At 52.3% G+C, this 17,064-nt stretch overlaps 1 protein-coding gene across 1 annotated transcript in view; it reads right to left on the bottom strand.

The window, feature by feature from the left end:
* Positions 1 to 3,821: 3,821 nt before the first annotated feature.
* Positions 3,822 to 17,064, bottom strand: part of MROH7 (maestro heat like repeat family member 7) — a 40,834-nt gene continuing 27,591 nt past the window's right edge. The window contains exons 16-23 of the mRNA XM_024571197.3: positions 16,561 to 16,675; positions 12,312 to 12,452; positions 11,398 to 11,580; positions 10,618 to 10,776; positions 10,238 to 10,360; positions 6,712 to 6,814; positions 4,682 to 4,744; positions 3,822 to 4,127 (exon numbers count right to left, since the gene is read on the bottom strand). Coding sequence (XP_024426965.2) covers positions 3,883 to 4,127; positions 4,682 to 4,744; positions 6,712 to 6,814; positions 10,238 to 10,360; positions 10,618 to 10,776; positions 11,398 to 11,580; positions 12,312 to 12,452; positions 16,561 to 16,675 — 1,132 coding nt within the window. The 3' untranslated portion in view covers positions 3,822 to 3,882. The remainder of the gene's footprint in view (positions 4,128 to 4,681; positions 4,745 to 6,711; positions 6,815 to 10,237; positions 10,361 to 10,617; positions 10,777 to 11,397; positions 11,581 to 12,311; positions 12,453 to 16,560; positions 16,676 to 17,064) is intronic.

Raw genomic sequence — 17,064 nt, 5'->3', positions numbered from 1 at the left:
ACTTGTGCTCATTTCTTTCCTACAACATTTCTAGAGAACAAAGCAGCCCCACCTAGGCTCTCTCCTATTGCTTCTTCTTTCCTAAGCCCTCCTTGTTTCACTGTCCCCAGCTTTAATAAACATACTCTCACAGTCACCTGGACTCACGTTGTGAAATATTTTCGGCACAAGTCAAGAACCCACAACACTGCCAGCCAGCCCGAGGCAGACCCACCCACGGTCAGGCCTCCTTTCTAGTAACAGAAGGATTCAGGGAGATTTCGCAGAGGAGGTGACACAGATGAGGAAGGGCTCTGCAGATGGATGGAGACTGGAGGAACAGTTGGGCCCGACAGGCAGTGGGAGCCCATATGCAGAGAGGCATGGAGGTGTGTTACAGCCAGTATGCTGGGTACTGCAAGAGTAAGGCCAGCAAGGTGGGCAAGGGCCAGAGGGCCCGATCACACGTTGGCCTTCATCCTGCAGAGGATAGTGAGCCACGGAAAAGACCTACAGGCGAATTTGCCTCAGGAAGGCCTGGGTTGCCAGGTGAAAGATTGATGGAGGGAGGCTGGGTTAAGAGATTGGCAGGAAGACTTGGTGAGACACCAGGGGAGAGAAGAAATCTGAAGCCCAATAGTGGAGCTGCCAGGCTTCGTCATTGTTTGGTATGAAGATGAATGAGGCAGCAGGGCTAAGGATGACACATGGAGAGCCGTGAGCTTTCCAGGGCTAGGACTGTGCCTTTCCCTTGTAACTCACCCCCACACAGCAGAACACCTGGTCCCTCTCCTCCACACCCAAACCTTTTCTACACTTCCTCCTCCACGCTGCTCCCTAACTACAGTTCCCATTCTTATTCTCCTCTTCGTTATCTTCTCCCTTCTTGCGTACAGAGCCACTTTTTCCTTTTGCTTCCACTTTTAAATTTGATTCCTATAAAACCGTGTGAAGAACCCATTTTACAGGTGATGATAAGGGAGGATCAGAGAAGGAAAGTGACTTGCCTGGTGCTCTTTGACCCTTCCAACTCAAGACCACTTGGGGGCCTTGACTAGTAACTGAGCCTATTAGCCTCTGTTGAGCTTTGAGGCCACCCAGATCCAGATTATGGCAGCTGTCATTTGTCAAGGCCACCCCTAGACCTAGGTTCTTGCCAATGGAAGCAGCAGTGTCTCTGGGTGGAAAGGGCTGATGCATGGATGGGAGACCTTTGGGACTCACACTTTTACTGATTTTGTTGTGTGACCTTGGACAAGGCCCACTGTCTGAGTCCTGTCCTTGTATGTCAAATGTAGACAATAAAGCTGGCCTACCTTCCCCATAAGTCTGTAAGCCTAGCATGAGACTCAAAGGAGGTAATGCTTGCAATCATTCTTGGCAACAGAAAAGGTTAGGCAAAAGGACCATCCCCATTTGCTACTCTCTCTTCAGCCCAGGACCCTGATGGCCTTGGCCTGCCATTTATTGCATGATGACTGTGTGGTCAACTTCTTGGGTTCCTTATCCCCAGCAGGAGCTTAAATGTAGGTGCTCCTCATACTTGTGTCTCTTCCCACTCCACGGACTCTCCTGGAGAATCTCACCTCACTATTGTACACAGATGAGTCTCCAATCTGTTTCCATCTCAGATCCCTGTGCTGAGCTCTGCCCTTGCGCAGCCAGCCATCTGGTGGATGTCTCCACTAGCGTGAAGCACAAGCCCCTCAAGCTCATCACGTCCAGCCTGAACTCATCCCTCCCCAAACCTGCTCCTGGTTGGAGGAATCACTCAGTGAGGGGACACCACTGACCCAGTCGTCCACCCAGAAACCTGGGCACCATCCTGCGCCCCTTGCTCCTCCTCCCTTTCATCAACCACCAGGTTGTGAAAATCCTCATTCGTTAATCTCACTCTCATCATCCCTCCCTGCAGCCCAGCACCCCCGCCCTTCTTCTCTGAAGCCTCCAGCCAGGTCTCCCTGCCTGTGCTCTTGTCTGCACAACTGCCCCCACCTGCTGCCCGCCCTTTCGTTCCACGTAGAGTGAGCTTTCTACCGCTCCTTTTTTTCATTATTCCTTTATGCCCCAGAACTCTCCTCAGCCCCTCATCAACCTGTGTTTTAATGGGTATTTTCAGCTTGTACATGTTCTTGCAAAATGCAACTTTTAGTACATACATTTTATTATATTTTTACCCTCACAGGAGGATATGTTCGTTGATTTTAGAGAGAGAGGGAGAGAGAGAGAAACATCAATCAGTTGCCTACCATACACACCCTGACTGGGGTTTGTCACAACCCACATAGGTGCCCTGACCTGAAATCAAACCTGCAACCTTTTTGGTGTATGGGACAATGCTGAGACTAACTGAGTCACCTGGCCAGGGCCATACATTTTTAATATGCTTTTTTCAATCAGCACTAGGTTTTAGGTTCCATCCATGGTGTTACATGTGCCCCCACTGCCTCTAACTGCTTCCATGGTGCCCATTCACTCCCCAAGGATGGACACCCAGGTCCTACTCTCCCAGGCACCACAAATAGCACCGTGACAGACTTCCTCGTACATCCCTCTCTATGGACCAATGGGAGGATTTCCCTGAGAAGTGTGTCCACGAGTGGAATTCCGGGGTCATGGGTGTACATAAACTTAATACGGCTGACAGACAGCCGCACTCACCCACCCTCCCACCAGCAGTGCCTGGGAATCCCTGTATCCCCATGAGCGGGAATCTTTCTAAAGCAGAAATCTGCCCATGTTTCTCCCCTGCTTGCCTCGCCCTTCCCACCATGCCTTCCCACTGCTCTCTGGATGACGTCTCCCTCAACACAGCCTCCAAGGCCACAGTGACCAACCCTCGCCCTCCGCTTCCCTCCCACTGGGCTTCGTTGCACTTACATTTCTGTGCTTGGGCTTAGGCCCCATGTGCCCTGTTCTCCATACACGCCCACCCTGTGTTCATCTTTCCAAACCCCCTTGGGGGGAGCCTTGTCTCTGGGAAGCCTTTGCCAACACCCCAGCCCCAAGCTAGTCTATATACCTCACAGCTCCATGCTTCCCTCCATCACAGTACTGACCTGCCGGGCTGTTGGTGTGTTTATGTCTCTTATACTTCCATTAGACCAGAGTTGCCCAACCCCGGCACTTGTGACAATTTGGGGTGAATGATTCTTCCCTGGGTGGGAGGTGCTTTCCTATGTATTGTAGGATGTTTGGCAATATCACTGGCCTCTACCCATGGGTGCCAATAACATCTCCTTCCACAAGTTATAACAGCCAAAAATATCTCCAGACATTGCCAAATATTCCCTAGGGATCAAAAATCACCCCCTTGTGGGGAACCACTGCATGAGACCATAAACTGCCCAGAGCCTGGGGTTGGTTCTCATTCATGTCTGTATCTCCAGCACCCAGGACAGACCTGGCCCAGGTTAGCTGTTCAATAAATGTTGCCCAAATGAATGGCGACCAGTCTCCGTGCAAAGATCTGAGACTGGGACTCAGAGATTCGGGTTCTGGGATATGCATGATGTCATGGGGTGGGAGGCACCTCTTCTTTTCCTCCCTCAAAAACCACCCAAATCATCTTCTCCTTTTGTTCTTATGCTCTCCCTATTGGGGAGGGGGAACTGAAACGTCCAACGAACTTACTGTGTGGCCTTGAACAAGCCACTTCACCTCTCTGAGCCTCAGCTTCCCCACCTACAAAATGTGGACAGGCAGCCTGTGTGAGTCTGTGGACGTTGCCTGAGTCAGCGATGAAGGCTGTGCTCTTCTCAGAGGCTTGTCGCACAGAGCAATGGCTGCTCCGGACCCCGGGGCCCCTCCCACAAGGAAACACTCAGCGGCGAGAGGTAAGCCACGTGGCATTTATAACGAGCATGGCTGGGTCCATGGTGTCCCGAGGAGGGCTCAGGAACATCACTGCTTCAAGGACTTTGTCCAGGAGTCCAGTGCCTGCCTGATCCAGGAGTGACGCCGGTGGGAAGTGGGCAGGTTCTCACAGCTAGGGCTCCAGCGATGTGTGGTGGCCGGGTCACATACCCACAAGTCCCCATGTGGCAGTGGCCATGAGTTCCGCCAGCAGCTAGCCAGTATGTTGTCCTGGGCCTGGGCCGCACAGATGCACACTGATGCTTCCGGGTCGTATCTCAAGTTTTCCAGAGCTGAGTAGTGAGAAGGGAAGAGGCCACTTGTGAAGCCCAGGTCCCCACATGGGTCTCACACCTCATCCTTCCTTCTCACTTCCATGACATAGCTTAGGCACCCTCTGCTCAGCCTCTCCTCATCTTACCTTCCTCCCAGCTCTTCAGATGGTTTACACTTCAAAGGCTGAAGCTAAATCTGCCTCCTCCAGGAAGTCTTCTTGGACTGTCCCAGCCTACCGTCAGCTTTCCTGTCAGCTTTCCCAGTTACAAAATTAATCTTCCCCAGTTAAGAATCTGAACTACTTGCCCTGAACTAAATGGCTTTGGGTCTGGTTTTTTTTCTGAGCCTGGTTTCTTAGACTATAAGGTCCCCTAGGATGGGGCTATGTCCCCTCTGTCTTGGTGACCCCATGGTACCTAACATGTACTTGCCTGCATAAAGACTAACACAGCTTAATTGAGCTGAGGACCCTTGCCTTGGGACCTATCCCTTTCCTTTTCTGTGACCCACAGGGAGACTACCCATTCTCTCACTGGCCCCTGAAATCTCACCAACGCAGGGCACAACTTACCGGCTTTAACTTCATTCAGACGCTCTTCCGTCATTATGCTATCCATGAAGGGGACCAGGAACCCTTGAGCACAATCCAAGAGGTGAGCACATCTACCTCCCGATTCTGACTCTCCCCCATCCCACCCTCAGACCAGACCTCCTCAGAGAAGCTCTCCAAATGAGGACACAAAAGGAGAACTTCAGTTTGACCCTGTGACAGAGTTCCCAAGAGGGGCCCTGGGAGAGGTGGCAGGCTAGAAGGCTAGGGACGGCACCAGGACAGGGGCAGGATGTGGGCTGTAGCCAATGCTGATGGGCAGCCCCAGGTGGTCCCTTAGTATCCTCACCTGAGACTGGAGGAGGGGCTGCCTTAGCTGCCTCTTCTCTGGGGAGTTTGAGCCACAATAACACGAAAGAAAGCAAGTGCCTGTCCTACCTTCCAGGAAGGCAGGTGGCAGGGCTAAGACCCAGGTCCTCAGCAATATGATTTAGCCCTCCTCTGTTCCAAGCCCGTGTGCCTGGCTCCCAAAGTACCACCAGATCCTTAAATGGCCTATATGTTTTGGAAGGCCCTTCCTACACTTTCTTACCTGGCTAATTCCTATTTATTGTTGAACATTCAGGTCAACACAGTTGCTCCTCCAGGAAGTCATTCCTGCCTCTGCCCCCAAGCTAGGTTAAGCGCCTCTCTTGGTTCCCAGAGTCCCTGTGAGTTCCTGTATACAGTGTGTTGTGTTTTACATGTGATTTATGAATCTCCCACTCGACGGGGGGCTTCTTCAACTTAAACGCACTGGGGAGGGGTGGGGCAGTCTCCGAGGATCTTGAAGCATGTGCACAATTGTATGCATATATGCATTTCCCTAGAGAAGCGATCCTAACTTTCTTCGGAGTCTCACAAAAGATCAGCCACCCATAGAGGCTGGAGTCACTGCCCCACAGAGGGGGTTGTCTGCAGCCAGAGGCTGGCACTGCTCCCCCCACACAGCCCCTGGCAGGGAGGAGACCCCCAGGGTGTTAGACACCAACATCTTTAGAAGTGATTAATTTGGAGCAAGATTTACGAAGTAATGTCACTCCCTGTGAGAAGCTGCCTCTGAACAGGCCCCCATCTTCTGAGGGCTCCCCCAGTCCTGGGCACGACTCCTCTCACCCACCCCTGATCACCTGAACAGCATCACCCCCTGAAAGGTTCTTTGTTTCTCTGGACTAAGCAGAGTGACTGACACAGAGTAGAGGGTCAACCACCATTGGCTAAATAAGCCACTGAAGGGGTTCATGGATGACTGGATGGATAAAAAACTGCAAATGAATTGAGGAAAGTCAAGGAAACATCACTTTACAAAGTAGGGGTCTGGGAGCATCACCCTCTCCAAGCTTCTTTGCAACAGTGTCTCTTGGTCCTTGGCGAAGGGTATGTGATTATTCTGGGGGAAGGGGGAGTATAGCTGGGAGAAGACATACCCAGCATGTCATCAGAAGGGTCCTGTGCGGGATTCTGGGAGAGGGGAATCTGCTCTTCATTTCACCCCACAGAGGCAGAGGTTGGGATTGTGGGGAGAATGAACGCAACTAACATTGAGTGAGCGCCTTGACGTGCCAGGCTTCACATTTAAAAAAAAACCAATTCTCATCCAGTCTGTGAAGCAGGAGTTGATGCCCATCTCACAGATGAGAAAACTGAGCTCAGAAAGGGGGTCATGGAGCTAGGACTGGGCTCCACTTTTCCACTTCCACAATGGCAGGCTCCCGCTGGGCCTGGGCCCAGGCTGCACTCCAGGGGGGAGACAGCAGTTCTGCTGTGTACGGTTGCCACAGTTGTGACCTGCACAAGGACTCCAGGCTGAATCCAGCCTGTGGCCCACGCAGTGATCTTAGAGGAGAGAAGGACTTTCTAATTTGCACAGTGACTGTCTGTTGGCCAACCCTCAAACCCAAGGGTAGGCACCCACCCAGGTGCCCAAAGAGCTGGCAGCTTCCTTCCAAGGGAGAAACTTGGAGATTGTGCAGAGCCCCAGGAGCAGGACTAGTTGTGACAGGAAGGGTTACCTATGAACATGACTGAGGACTTCCGGAGGGAGGCCCGGGAATTCTTGGCGTACTCCAGGCTCTGGCTGAGAAATGTGAAGGCGCTGTCTCGGTGGGTGTTCACCTGGGACAAAGAGAACCCTGGGAGTGCCGAGCCCTCGCTAGGACTCACCCACGCCTCCTGAAGCTAGGAATGGCGACTTTGTCAGGCAGCCGAGCCCTGGCCGCTCGCCTCCTAAATATCTCTGCCTGAGTCCCCAGAGGCCAGACCTCATCTTCTCCTGGCTGGTCACGACAATTACTTCTGCGGTTTTTCTGCCTTGAGTGTCTCTTCTTCCAGTCCACCCCCCTGCTGCAGCTGGAAGGAAAACTCTAAAATGTGAGTCCATCCCGAGGTGAGAATGCACCTGGCACACAAGGGACATGATCAGTAAGGGGACAGGTCGTACCAGGGTGAAGGATTCCACTTGCAGAACAGTTGGGAATAGACTGAGGAGAGCGGAGGGTCTTAAAGTCCCCTAAAAGCCACACACGAACAGGGCTCACTGATGCTTTAGAAAATAGGAAGCCAGTATTCATTCTTGATAGGGACGTGGCAAAGCAATATTTTGGGCAAAATAGTCTGACAGTGGTGTTCAGGATGAATTGGGTCGAGTAAAAACTAGGGGATAGGCACCTTGCTTAGAGGCTGTTGCAGGAAATGAAGAGAAATCTGATCGGATCACTCCTCTGTTGACAATCTCTACATCAGGGAGTAAACTCCTGGGCATGTTGCAAAGCCTTTATGGTCATGTTCCTTCATGGCCTCAACTTCCACGCCACCTCCACCTGCCATGCACATTATGCTCCAGTCCCAGGACATAGTCCCGCTCGCCTCAGGTCTGTGTCTGGTACAAGCAACCGCTCCTAATTGCAGTGCCCTTCCTTCTCTTCGTCTGATGAATTCCCTCTCACCCCTTGAGGCTCAGCTCAGAAGCCACCTCCTCCCTGAGGCTTCCACAACCCTCAGGCAGAGCTGATCCCATCACCCTAGATGTTTCTGCAGCATCTTGCACAGTCTTTGTCGTAATACTTATGACATTGTGCTGTAATTATTTATCCCATTTCCTCCCCTGGATCCTGAGCTCCCCAAAGAGGAGGAGCTATCTCACACAACCCAGGGGCCCCAGTACCCTGCTCAGGACTTGGCATGGTGCAGGTACCCAGAGAGTGTTGGATGGATGGATGATTGAGCAAGTAAATGAATGAATGAATGAATGAATTTACGAGTAGGTTACCAACCCCTTCTAAAGCTAAGGCTAGAACCTGACCTTCACATGAGCAGAAGTGTTGACACCTAGAGACCAAAGAAGATGCTGAGAATCCTTTGGGATCTAACGCAGAGGTCACAAGCTGGCAGCCCACGGGCCACAAGTGGCCAGCCAAGCAGTGACCTGCACAGTGCTCTAAGCAAGCTAAACTGATTGCTGATTAATGTCTTGTAAAAATCTGGGTTTCGCCCTGGCTGAGTAGCTCGGTTGGTTAAAGTGTCTTCCCAATACACCAAGGTTGTGGGTTTGATCCCTGGTCAGGGCACATAGAAGAATCAACCAATGAATGCATCAATTAGTGGAACAATAAATCAATGTCTGTCTGTCTGTCTGTCTCACCCCCCCACTCTAAAATCAATTTTTAAAAATCTGAGTTTCTAGCTTCTCTTGTGAAACAAGAGGACCTGGCAAGAGTGGCTGCACCGTGAGCTGAAGCGCTCCACTCGGCTTCCGGCAGGGACTGGGCCCTGCAGGGTGCCACAGGCACTACCACTGCCACGTCACTCAGGGTCACATCTGCCCGGTCCCTGGGCCCGCAGGTACTCGAATTAGTGCCCTGGCCAAACACTTCCTCCAGGGCATTTTCTCTCTCTGGAAAATGATGCTAACACTGTCAGACACCGGCTGAGGAGAGTTCAAGCGTCACTGGCCACGGTGGAATTGAGCCCTCTTCTCAACCTCTTACTCTGTACATATTTGTTGGGTTGGTTTGGGGGATGCCGGCATGCCTTGTCCAAAATCTCTCTTCGAGTATTCCCCCAGCTGTGGGGACTGCCTTGGCTGAAGAAAACTGTTAATCCAAGGTCACGTCCCTTCTCAGGGTGGCTGGCATCCAGAGACAGGGGGATGTAAAACCTGACCCCTGGCCCCAATTGGGAAATCTCATGGAGCACTGGCTGAGGCCTCTCTGGAACACACTGATGCTTGACTCCTCTACCCCTCCTGCTCCTTGCCTTCCCTTCTTCAGGGGTTAACCCCAAGGGTGGTCCCTCATACCCCACCCCCTGCATGCTAATCTCTGTCTTAGAGTCTGCATCCTCGGACCCCTGCCCGAGACAACAAGGGGTAAATGGGACAGGAGACAAAGTTTCCTAAATGTTACTCGGAGGAACTGGGCCGTATCCTGCAACACAGCACTTTACTGCCTTGGGGTGTTCTCAGGTATTACCTAGAAAGTGGGTTCTGTGGGGTCAAATAAGTTTGGAAAACCATAAATTAAACAACTACGAAACATATCCTTAGCACAAAACATCTGAGACTTTAATGAGCTGATGGCATTGCAAATATCCAAGAGGAACAAGACAATGCAGTATTTCCCAAACTTATTTGTCTTAGGACTTCTTTTCTCCCCAGTAGGGCATGTCCTATATAGAACTGGTGTCACAACCCTGGCTGGTGTGGCTCACTTGGTCGGAGAGTCAGCTCACGAACTGAAAGATCACGGGTTCTATTCCCGGTCAGGGCACATGCCTAGTTCTGGGCCCTGGCCCGTCACAGTGCATACACAGGCCACCGATCGATGTCTCTCACATCAGTGTTCCTCTCCCCGCTCCTCCCTCACTTCCCTTCTCTCTAAAATCAATAAGTATGTCCTTGGGTGAGGATGAAAAGGAAAAGAACTGGTGTCAGACAATACACCCTGGGAATTACTGTTGTAGAGAAGGGAACCGATAAAGCCCTTTCAGCGAGATCAGCAGATGCGTGTTCTAACCAGACCACTCTGGCGGCCTGGATTGGAGAAGATGAGATTAAAGGCTGGGAGACCCACTGAATGGCTAGACCCCTGTCCCAGCTGAGAGACATCCATGACCTGAACTAAAGGCAATGATAGTCAGGGTGGGGAGGGAAAAACAGATTCAGGGGTATTTAGGGTATCTAAGATTGATACAATGTGGAAGGTGAGGGAGATGAAGGAGTCTAGGATGATTCCAGGTTTCAGTTTGGGGGATCTAGGGGAGGAGGTCCACAATTGAAATGGGAGGCCCATAAGTTTGGAAGGACAAGCTGAGACTGTGTGCGTGTGGTTCAGCCAGGGGGAGGTGTCTAGTAGACCACTGGAAAGGGAACACTCGGAGTGAGGAGAGCAGTTAGAGATGGAGATGAGCATTCAGGAGCCAGCAACTCATGGTTAGCGTTGGAATGTCCAGTCAAGATGTAAAAAGAAAGAAGAGAAAAGGAAAGAATTGCCTACCCCCAACATACTCATAAAGAACCACTGGAGTCTTGGAAGCACTCACAAGGTAGTTGCAAATTTTGGCCACCGTCTGCTGCTGGCTGTCCCAGGGCTTCCGGCTGTAAGCTCTCTTTGGCAGCGCCCACGCCATGAAGCAAGAACAGCGGAACAGGGTCTTCACACAGAACTGAGGACCAACAGAGACAGAACACCAGAGCTGTGGAATTCCAGGACAGCAGAACACGTTCCAGAAGAAAGTCATGTGAACCGATTTTGGAAAATCAATTCCTATTTGAAATGTGCACGTGAAGCTGGTGTCTGGGAGAGGAATCCTGACATGGGCGCTTTTGGAAAATAGACTTTTCACCATAGTTGTTAGTGAGTCTAGATCAGTTTCCACAAAGGGAGAGGCGCCTGCAGGGCCAGGTGCCTGCGCACACTCACCTGGCCCACCTTAGTGTTGCCCTCTTGCATGGTCAGCAGCAGGGGAACCAAGGTGCTGATCAGCTGCTCCTCCACGGCAGGGGTGCGGGTCGACGACCGCAGCTTCTGGACCACCTTGCCATACAGGTTGATGCAGGAGGAGCGCACATCTTCCCGTGACTGGGACAGATGCAGAGGCTCAGGCACACTCCCTCCCCCAGAAGGCGGCCTGGGCCTCTGTACCTCACAAGGAGGCACCACGACCTTCCTTCCACTCATTCTGAGTGGCCCTCCAGACGCGGAGTGGGCGTGGGAGGTGCACAGAGACAGAGAACAGCAGAGGCCCCCTCGTGGGGCTGATCTGGGGCAGGTGTCCCCTCACCGGAGCCTAGTTCTGGAGCCCCTCCCACTCTTCTCAGCCAGCCCTCCTGCTCACTCAGAAGGTACCTTAGTGCCAAGTGTTGGAAAATGCCCCCCTCTGCCAGGACCAATAAAAAATGCACCCCCTGTAGGTAGACCAATAGCAGTGAAGCAAGTCTCTGCAGAGACTCGATTATAAAAGAAGTGCTCCCTCTGTGCGAGTCAATTAGAAGAGGACCTTTCTCTACGCAAACCTATTATAAAAAGATGGGGACCAGTGGAATGAGGAGTGAGGTCCCCTTCCCCTGGGCTGACTGGGCCCTGCCCAGCTGCCGGTGGGCCATGGAGGTGTTGCAGTCTGCAGGGTAGCAGAGAACCACCTCCATGTGCCATCTCCCACCCCGCCCGCCTGCCACCACCCACACTCAAAGGGTCCCTTACATCACTGAAGTGTGGCAGCAGGACCTGCAGCATCTCCACACAGACCGAGTTGTCATTCAGTTTCCTCCGGTCCAGCCCCTTGAAGATTGTCTTGAGGTTGTGGCCTGCCTCCATCACCAGCAGCCCATCCACACACTTCAGGCCCTTTACCATGAAGGGCAGGAGAGCCTGCACCTTTGCGGTCTGTGGGGCAGGAGCATTTGTGATGGGGGCTTCTACGCGGGCTAACAGGTGGGAGACCCAGCCTCTGCTTCACTGAGAACAACATAGTGAAACAGGTCCCACTCCCAGGCCTTTGCCTCCACCACCCCACCCGCCCGGAATGACCTCCACCACCCCACCCGCCCGGAATGACCTCCCTCAAGTTCCTGCTGTCCCCAAAGCCTTCTTTGGCCTTGCCAACTCTTCCCTGGCCCGGACACCTGAAGCCCTTTGCTGCCTATCCCCTTCCTTGTATTATTATTAGTTAGCTTTGGAGTCTACATCTTGTCACTTCATTATATAGACACGCGCGCACACACACACACATCATGAGCTATAACAGTGCCTAGTAGATCAAAACAAAGCACTTTAAAAAATGATGATGATGCCCCAACAATCCCAGCCTTGGTTTCCTAACCTGTAAAACAGTAATAATTACCGCCACCCCCAACCCCCTTTATACACACTGCCTTTAGGGTCACTGTGACCCTAAACTATTTCTCTTTTTTTTTAACAAACTATTTCAAAAAGAAGAAAGTATCCAGGGAGTTATTAAGGGCTGTCCATTTGCAAAGGGGGCAGCTGAGGCAGGGACAGAAACAGGGTCTCATTCTGATTCCAGCCACCAGCATCTACAAGGTGTGATGGCCAGCTCCATCCTTCCTCCAGCCCAGGGTCCAGCTGGGCCGGGCTTTCCTCTGTCCTCGGCTTACCTTCTCAGTCTTGTGGGCCAGGATGACCAGGCCTCGGATAGATAGAACCTTCACGATGGGGTCGTGGTGGTTCAGGCCTTCCGCCATTCTCCCCAAAGAGTATTCCTCAGGGATCCGCCGCACCTGCTCCATCTGGAGGAGCTGAGGGAGTGAGGGGGATTACTCCCTGGGCCGAGGGCATAGACAGTGTGCCCTGGGGCCCCAAGCACTGGCAGCACATGCTGGATGGCCAGGGGCCAAGTGTGGGGCATGAACAGTTACTGCCCCGTCAGCACTGTCCAATGCAAGCCACATGTGTAAGCCGGAATTTTCTAACAGCCACATTAAAAACACAAAAAGAAGTTAACTTTACATTATGTTAACTTTAGTAATACATCTTATTTAACCCAATATATCCAAAATATTATCATTTTTCAACATGTAATGAATGTAAAAATTACTGATCTTTTTCACACTGAAACCTGGGGTGAATTTTACACTTAGAACACAGTTCAATTCAGACAGCTGCATTCCAAGGGTCGACTAGGTGCCATGTGGCTGTTGGCGATCGTATTGGGCAGCCCAGGTTTGGTTAGTGAGGCCACTGGCTCCTCTGTCACCACCCAGCACTCAGTGGTGACGGCCCTGGGCCCTGTCCTTTCTGCCCACTCTTTTTTTTTCTCCTCATTAGTTTATTTTGTTCCTTAGATTCCTCTTATAAGTGAGATCATATAGTATTTGTCTTTTACTGACTGGCTTATTTCACTTAGCACAATATTCTCTCTTTTTTTTTATCTTTCTGCCCACTCTTCTCTGTGAGCCTCCCATTCGCAGGATCTTAACTGCTGTCCCTAGGTGAATAACACCTAAGTCTGCACCTCCAGCTCAGCCTCCATCCGGAGCTTCTGATTTGGAAAACCAATGGTTCACCACACACTTCTACCCGATGTCCAGCACCTCGTGTCAGAGCTGAACGTGTCACTACCCAGCTGAGAGCTCCCATTCCTCCCCATTGCCTTTCACCGCCAGCCTTAATTGCTCTGGGGCCTCTTGCATGCCTGCCTGCCCTCTAGCCATCAGCCAGCTTCTCACCCAGCTGCGCACTGTTCATGGAATGACCCAAGCTGTGTTGTCCCTTTGGGGTGGGCAGGATGCCCTTCTGCCAGAGCACCCGCCTCCACTCCAGCCCCTGCTTATTTTGCATGACTCCATCCAGAACTTGGCCCTTGAGAAGCCATGTCCAACAGGGCCCCAGGCCTCACCTAGGCTGCTGGCTCCCTTCTCTGGGCCCCCTGGAGCCCCGAACGTGGAGACATTAGGACTCCCATCTGCTAATGCACCTGTCTCCCCTCTCCCATTGTGGGTTCCCTAGAGGACACAAACAAGTGCTTCTCCTTCAGGTCCCTGTAACCTAAGAATATGTGCTTAGGGGACACTTGTTGCAGGAAACATATGACATGTGGATCCTTCCCTCATTAGAATTGCCCTTCCTCCTGTGTCCCCATTGCAGGGTTAGTACCCCCCACCCCAATCCTTGTCCCAGCCCCAAACAAGGCATCACTTTTCTCTCCTTCTCTCCCTTCCCACCCTCCCCACCCACCACGACCACGGTCTTCCCTTTCTGCCTGGCTGTCCTCAGAAACACTCCTCCTACCTACTCCCTTGCCCTGTACCTTCTGAGACTATCGAGACCAGACCACGTGTCTGTATAATGAGAACAGAGAGCTGGGGAGAGGGGCTCCCACCCATCCACACGGGATACTCAGGCCTGTTCTGCACCAGGTTCTGTGTTGGGCATCAGAGATACAGAAAAGAGTAATGATAATAATAATGGCAACAGAGCTGACTCACAGACAGCACTTCCTGGGTCCTGGTGCTGTTCTGAACTCACTGAACCCTCATCAGAACCCTGTGAGATGGGTAGTTCATTATCCCCAAATTACAGGTGAGGAAACTGAGGCACAGGCAGGTTCAGTGACTTGCCCAAGTTCATACAGCTCCCTTGAGGAGCTCCCCAGCCACTGGGAGAAGAAAGTACACACAAGATAATCACAGCATAGTGGCCTGGGGAGCCAGGGAGGAACATCTGAGCTACATCGAAGTTCCACAGTGTATGTGCAGGCCTGGCTCTGGCCAGGAGCGGGCCACCTCTTCTGGGGAGCAGGAGAACCTAGGGGAGGGCCCTTGGTCCAGGAGTGAGGGCCACTGTTCAGGATCCCAGGGGAATGCTGGGAAAAGTTAAGTCTAGAGTCCTTGACATTTCGGTGAACACAGAGCACCCCCTGAGATCTGGCAAGGTCCAACTTCCCACCCCTCCCCGAAGAGCCTGTAGGGCAGCCACTGAGGGCTAAGGCTGACCGACTGCCATGGAAAAGAGCCAGTCAGGGACACCCAGCCTGAACCTCTCTGGCCGCCATGAGCTGCATGACCTTGAGAAATGCCCCTTACCTCACCTAAGCTTGAGCATCACAAGTCCTCCTTTGCAGCATTGCCGTGCAGATTAGCAGGGTAACTAACTTATGGAAGAGGTCAGCACAGTCTCTGGCACATAGTAGGCCCTCAAGAAGTGGTACTTGCCATTTCCTTACCAGGGCCACGTGGGAAATTAGAAGACCGCTGCTTATCCTCCTGGAGGTGACGTGTTCTGCCGGTGCCTGCAGACCAGGCAGTGTCCACTCAGACCCTGCCTTGTCTGTTTAACGTGCACCTCTTGGAGCCCTCTCAGGGCTGGGGCTGGGGGATAACACAAACATGGTATGGCCCCTGCTCCGCAGACTCACAGTCAAGAACAGGACTTCTGGAGAGGCAGAGAAGATGCAAGGAGTGCCTGGAACTCCATGCTGCCTCCTGTCCCTCTGGCAGACTTTGCTCACCTGTCAAGGCCTGTCTCCAATGGCACCTCCTCCAGGAAGCCTTCCTTAACCGAGCCTCCTGCCTCTGAGCCCCACTGTACAGACCCTGGTGATGGCCCTGATCCGCGTGACACTCAGCAGGTCAAGAGGCACGCGGGGGGTAGGTTAAGAGAGTGGGTTTTGCCAGTGTCCATCAACACATGAATGGATAAACGAAATGTGGTATACGCGAACTACGGAATATGATTTAGCCTTAAAAAGGCATGATTTCTGGCCCATGCTACAACGTGGATGAACCTAAAAAACATTAAGTGAAATAAGCCAGACAGTGTATGATTTCACTTATATAAAACCTTGACAAGGCAGATTCACACAGAGAGAAAGTAGAGCGGTGGCTGCCAGGGGCCAAGAGAGAGGGGATGGGAGGTTTCAGTTTGGGAGAGAAGATGGAAAAGTTCTGGAGAGGGACAGTGGTGAGGGTCGTACAACAACGTGGATGCCCCCGACGGCCCGGCACTGCACGGTTACAATGGTGACTTTTGTGCTATACGTGGTGGGCAAAGGTCAACCAACTTACCCACCCCCCACCCCACTGTATATATTTTACTAAACACACACACACAGTGTTTTAAGAGCCTAGATGTCGGGGTTTGAATCCTGGATCTGCCACTTAGGAGCTGCAAGGCCTTAGGAAAGTTACTTAAATCTGTGCCTGTTTCCTCCTCTGAAACAGGGGGTGGAGCGGTATCTACATCACAGGATTGTGCAAGGGTTACATGAATCACTATGTGTAAAGCTCTTAGAATGTGCCTGGAAGAGAGCAAGCACTCGGAAATGTTCAGGTATTGTAAGTGAGTCTCCCCTTCTGGGTCTGATCTCACCAATCTTCTCCTGACTCATCTTGCCCCAGCACTCCCTCCCAGTACCCACATGCACGCTCACTCAGCTTAGATGGCACTTGCTCCAGGAAGCCCTCCCTGATGCTCCCCACCACCTCAAACCTCCTGTTCTCCCAGCACAGCCTGGGCTGCCGCCATCACAGGGCACACCACTCTGTGGCACCCCATGTTACAATGGGGATGTCCGCGTCTCCTCTGTTGCACCAAGAATTCATTGAGGGCAGGATGGAGTCAACTTTATCTGGTGCCTGGCACGCAGAAGTGCCCAGAAAAGGACGGTGGTTGCCTGGGGAGCTAAGGGGGTCTGAGAAGAGTGGAATGAGCTGAAGGAGTAGAGAGAGGAGGAGAGAAGGGAGGGAAATGGGAGCTCTTCATATTCAAGAGAAATCATGTTCACGAAAGACTGTAAGTTGTTAAGTGCTATTTGCACAGGAGAAAAGACCGCTAATGTGAACTGAAGCCTATGCTCGGGGCAAGGCCAGGAGCAGCCCCCACCCTGCACCCAGTGCCCGCTGGTACCTCCACGAAGAAGGCGGTGGCAGTGATCTTGTGCTTCTCGTCGCCTCGCTCCAGGAGCGGGATGAGCAGGTAGAGAATGCGGCACAGCTCCTGGCAGGAGTAGTGCACCATGGCCCTGGGGGTGGGGAAGGGCGAGCAAACCCTCAGGCTGGGCAGGAGTCTGGCCATGACACTTGAAACTACGGACAAGCCATGGTCACCTGGGTTCCTGCATTCCCCAGATCTCCCTCCTGGACCAGACCTCAGAGGCCATCGGTTTAAGTACTTTATTTCAGAAGGGAAACTGAGGCTTAGAGTGGGAAAGTGACTTGCCCACCAGCACAGGGCAAATCAGTAAGACAGACATGCGTAAGCCCCCCCCCCCCCCCCCACTGCACAGGACCACTGCAGGAGGAAGAGACGGGAGCGAGACGATGTGAGGACCCTGTCACTGAGCACCAGGCAGCAGCCAGGGGCTTTCTTGTCGTCATTGCACTGGGTGCCATTGTCACCCCCATTTTCACA

The sequence above is a fragment of the Desmodus rotundus genome, chromosome 3, assembly GCF_022682495.2.
Source record: "Desmodus rotundus isolate HL8 chromosome 3, HLdesRot8A.1, whole genome shotgun sequence".
NCBI lineage: Eukaryota > Metazoa > Chordata > Mammalia > Chiroptera > Phyllostomidae > Desmodus > Desmodus rotundus.
This window is presented reverse-complemented; position numbering and strand designations above follow the sequence as displayed.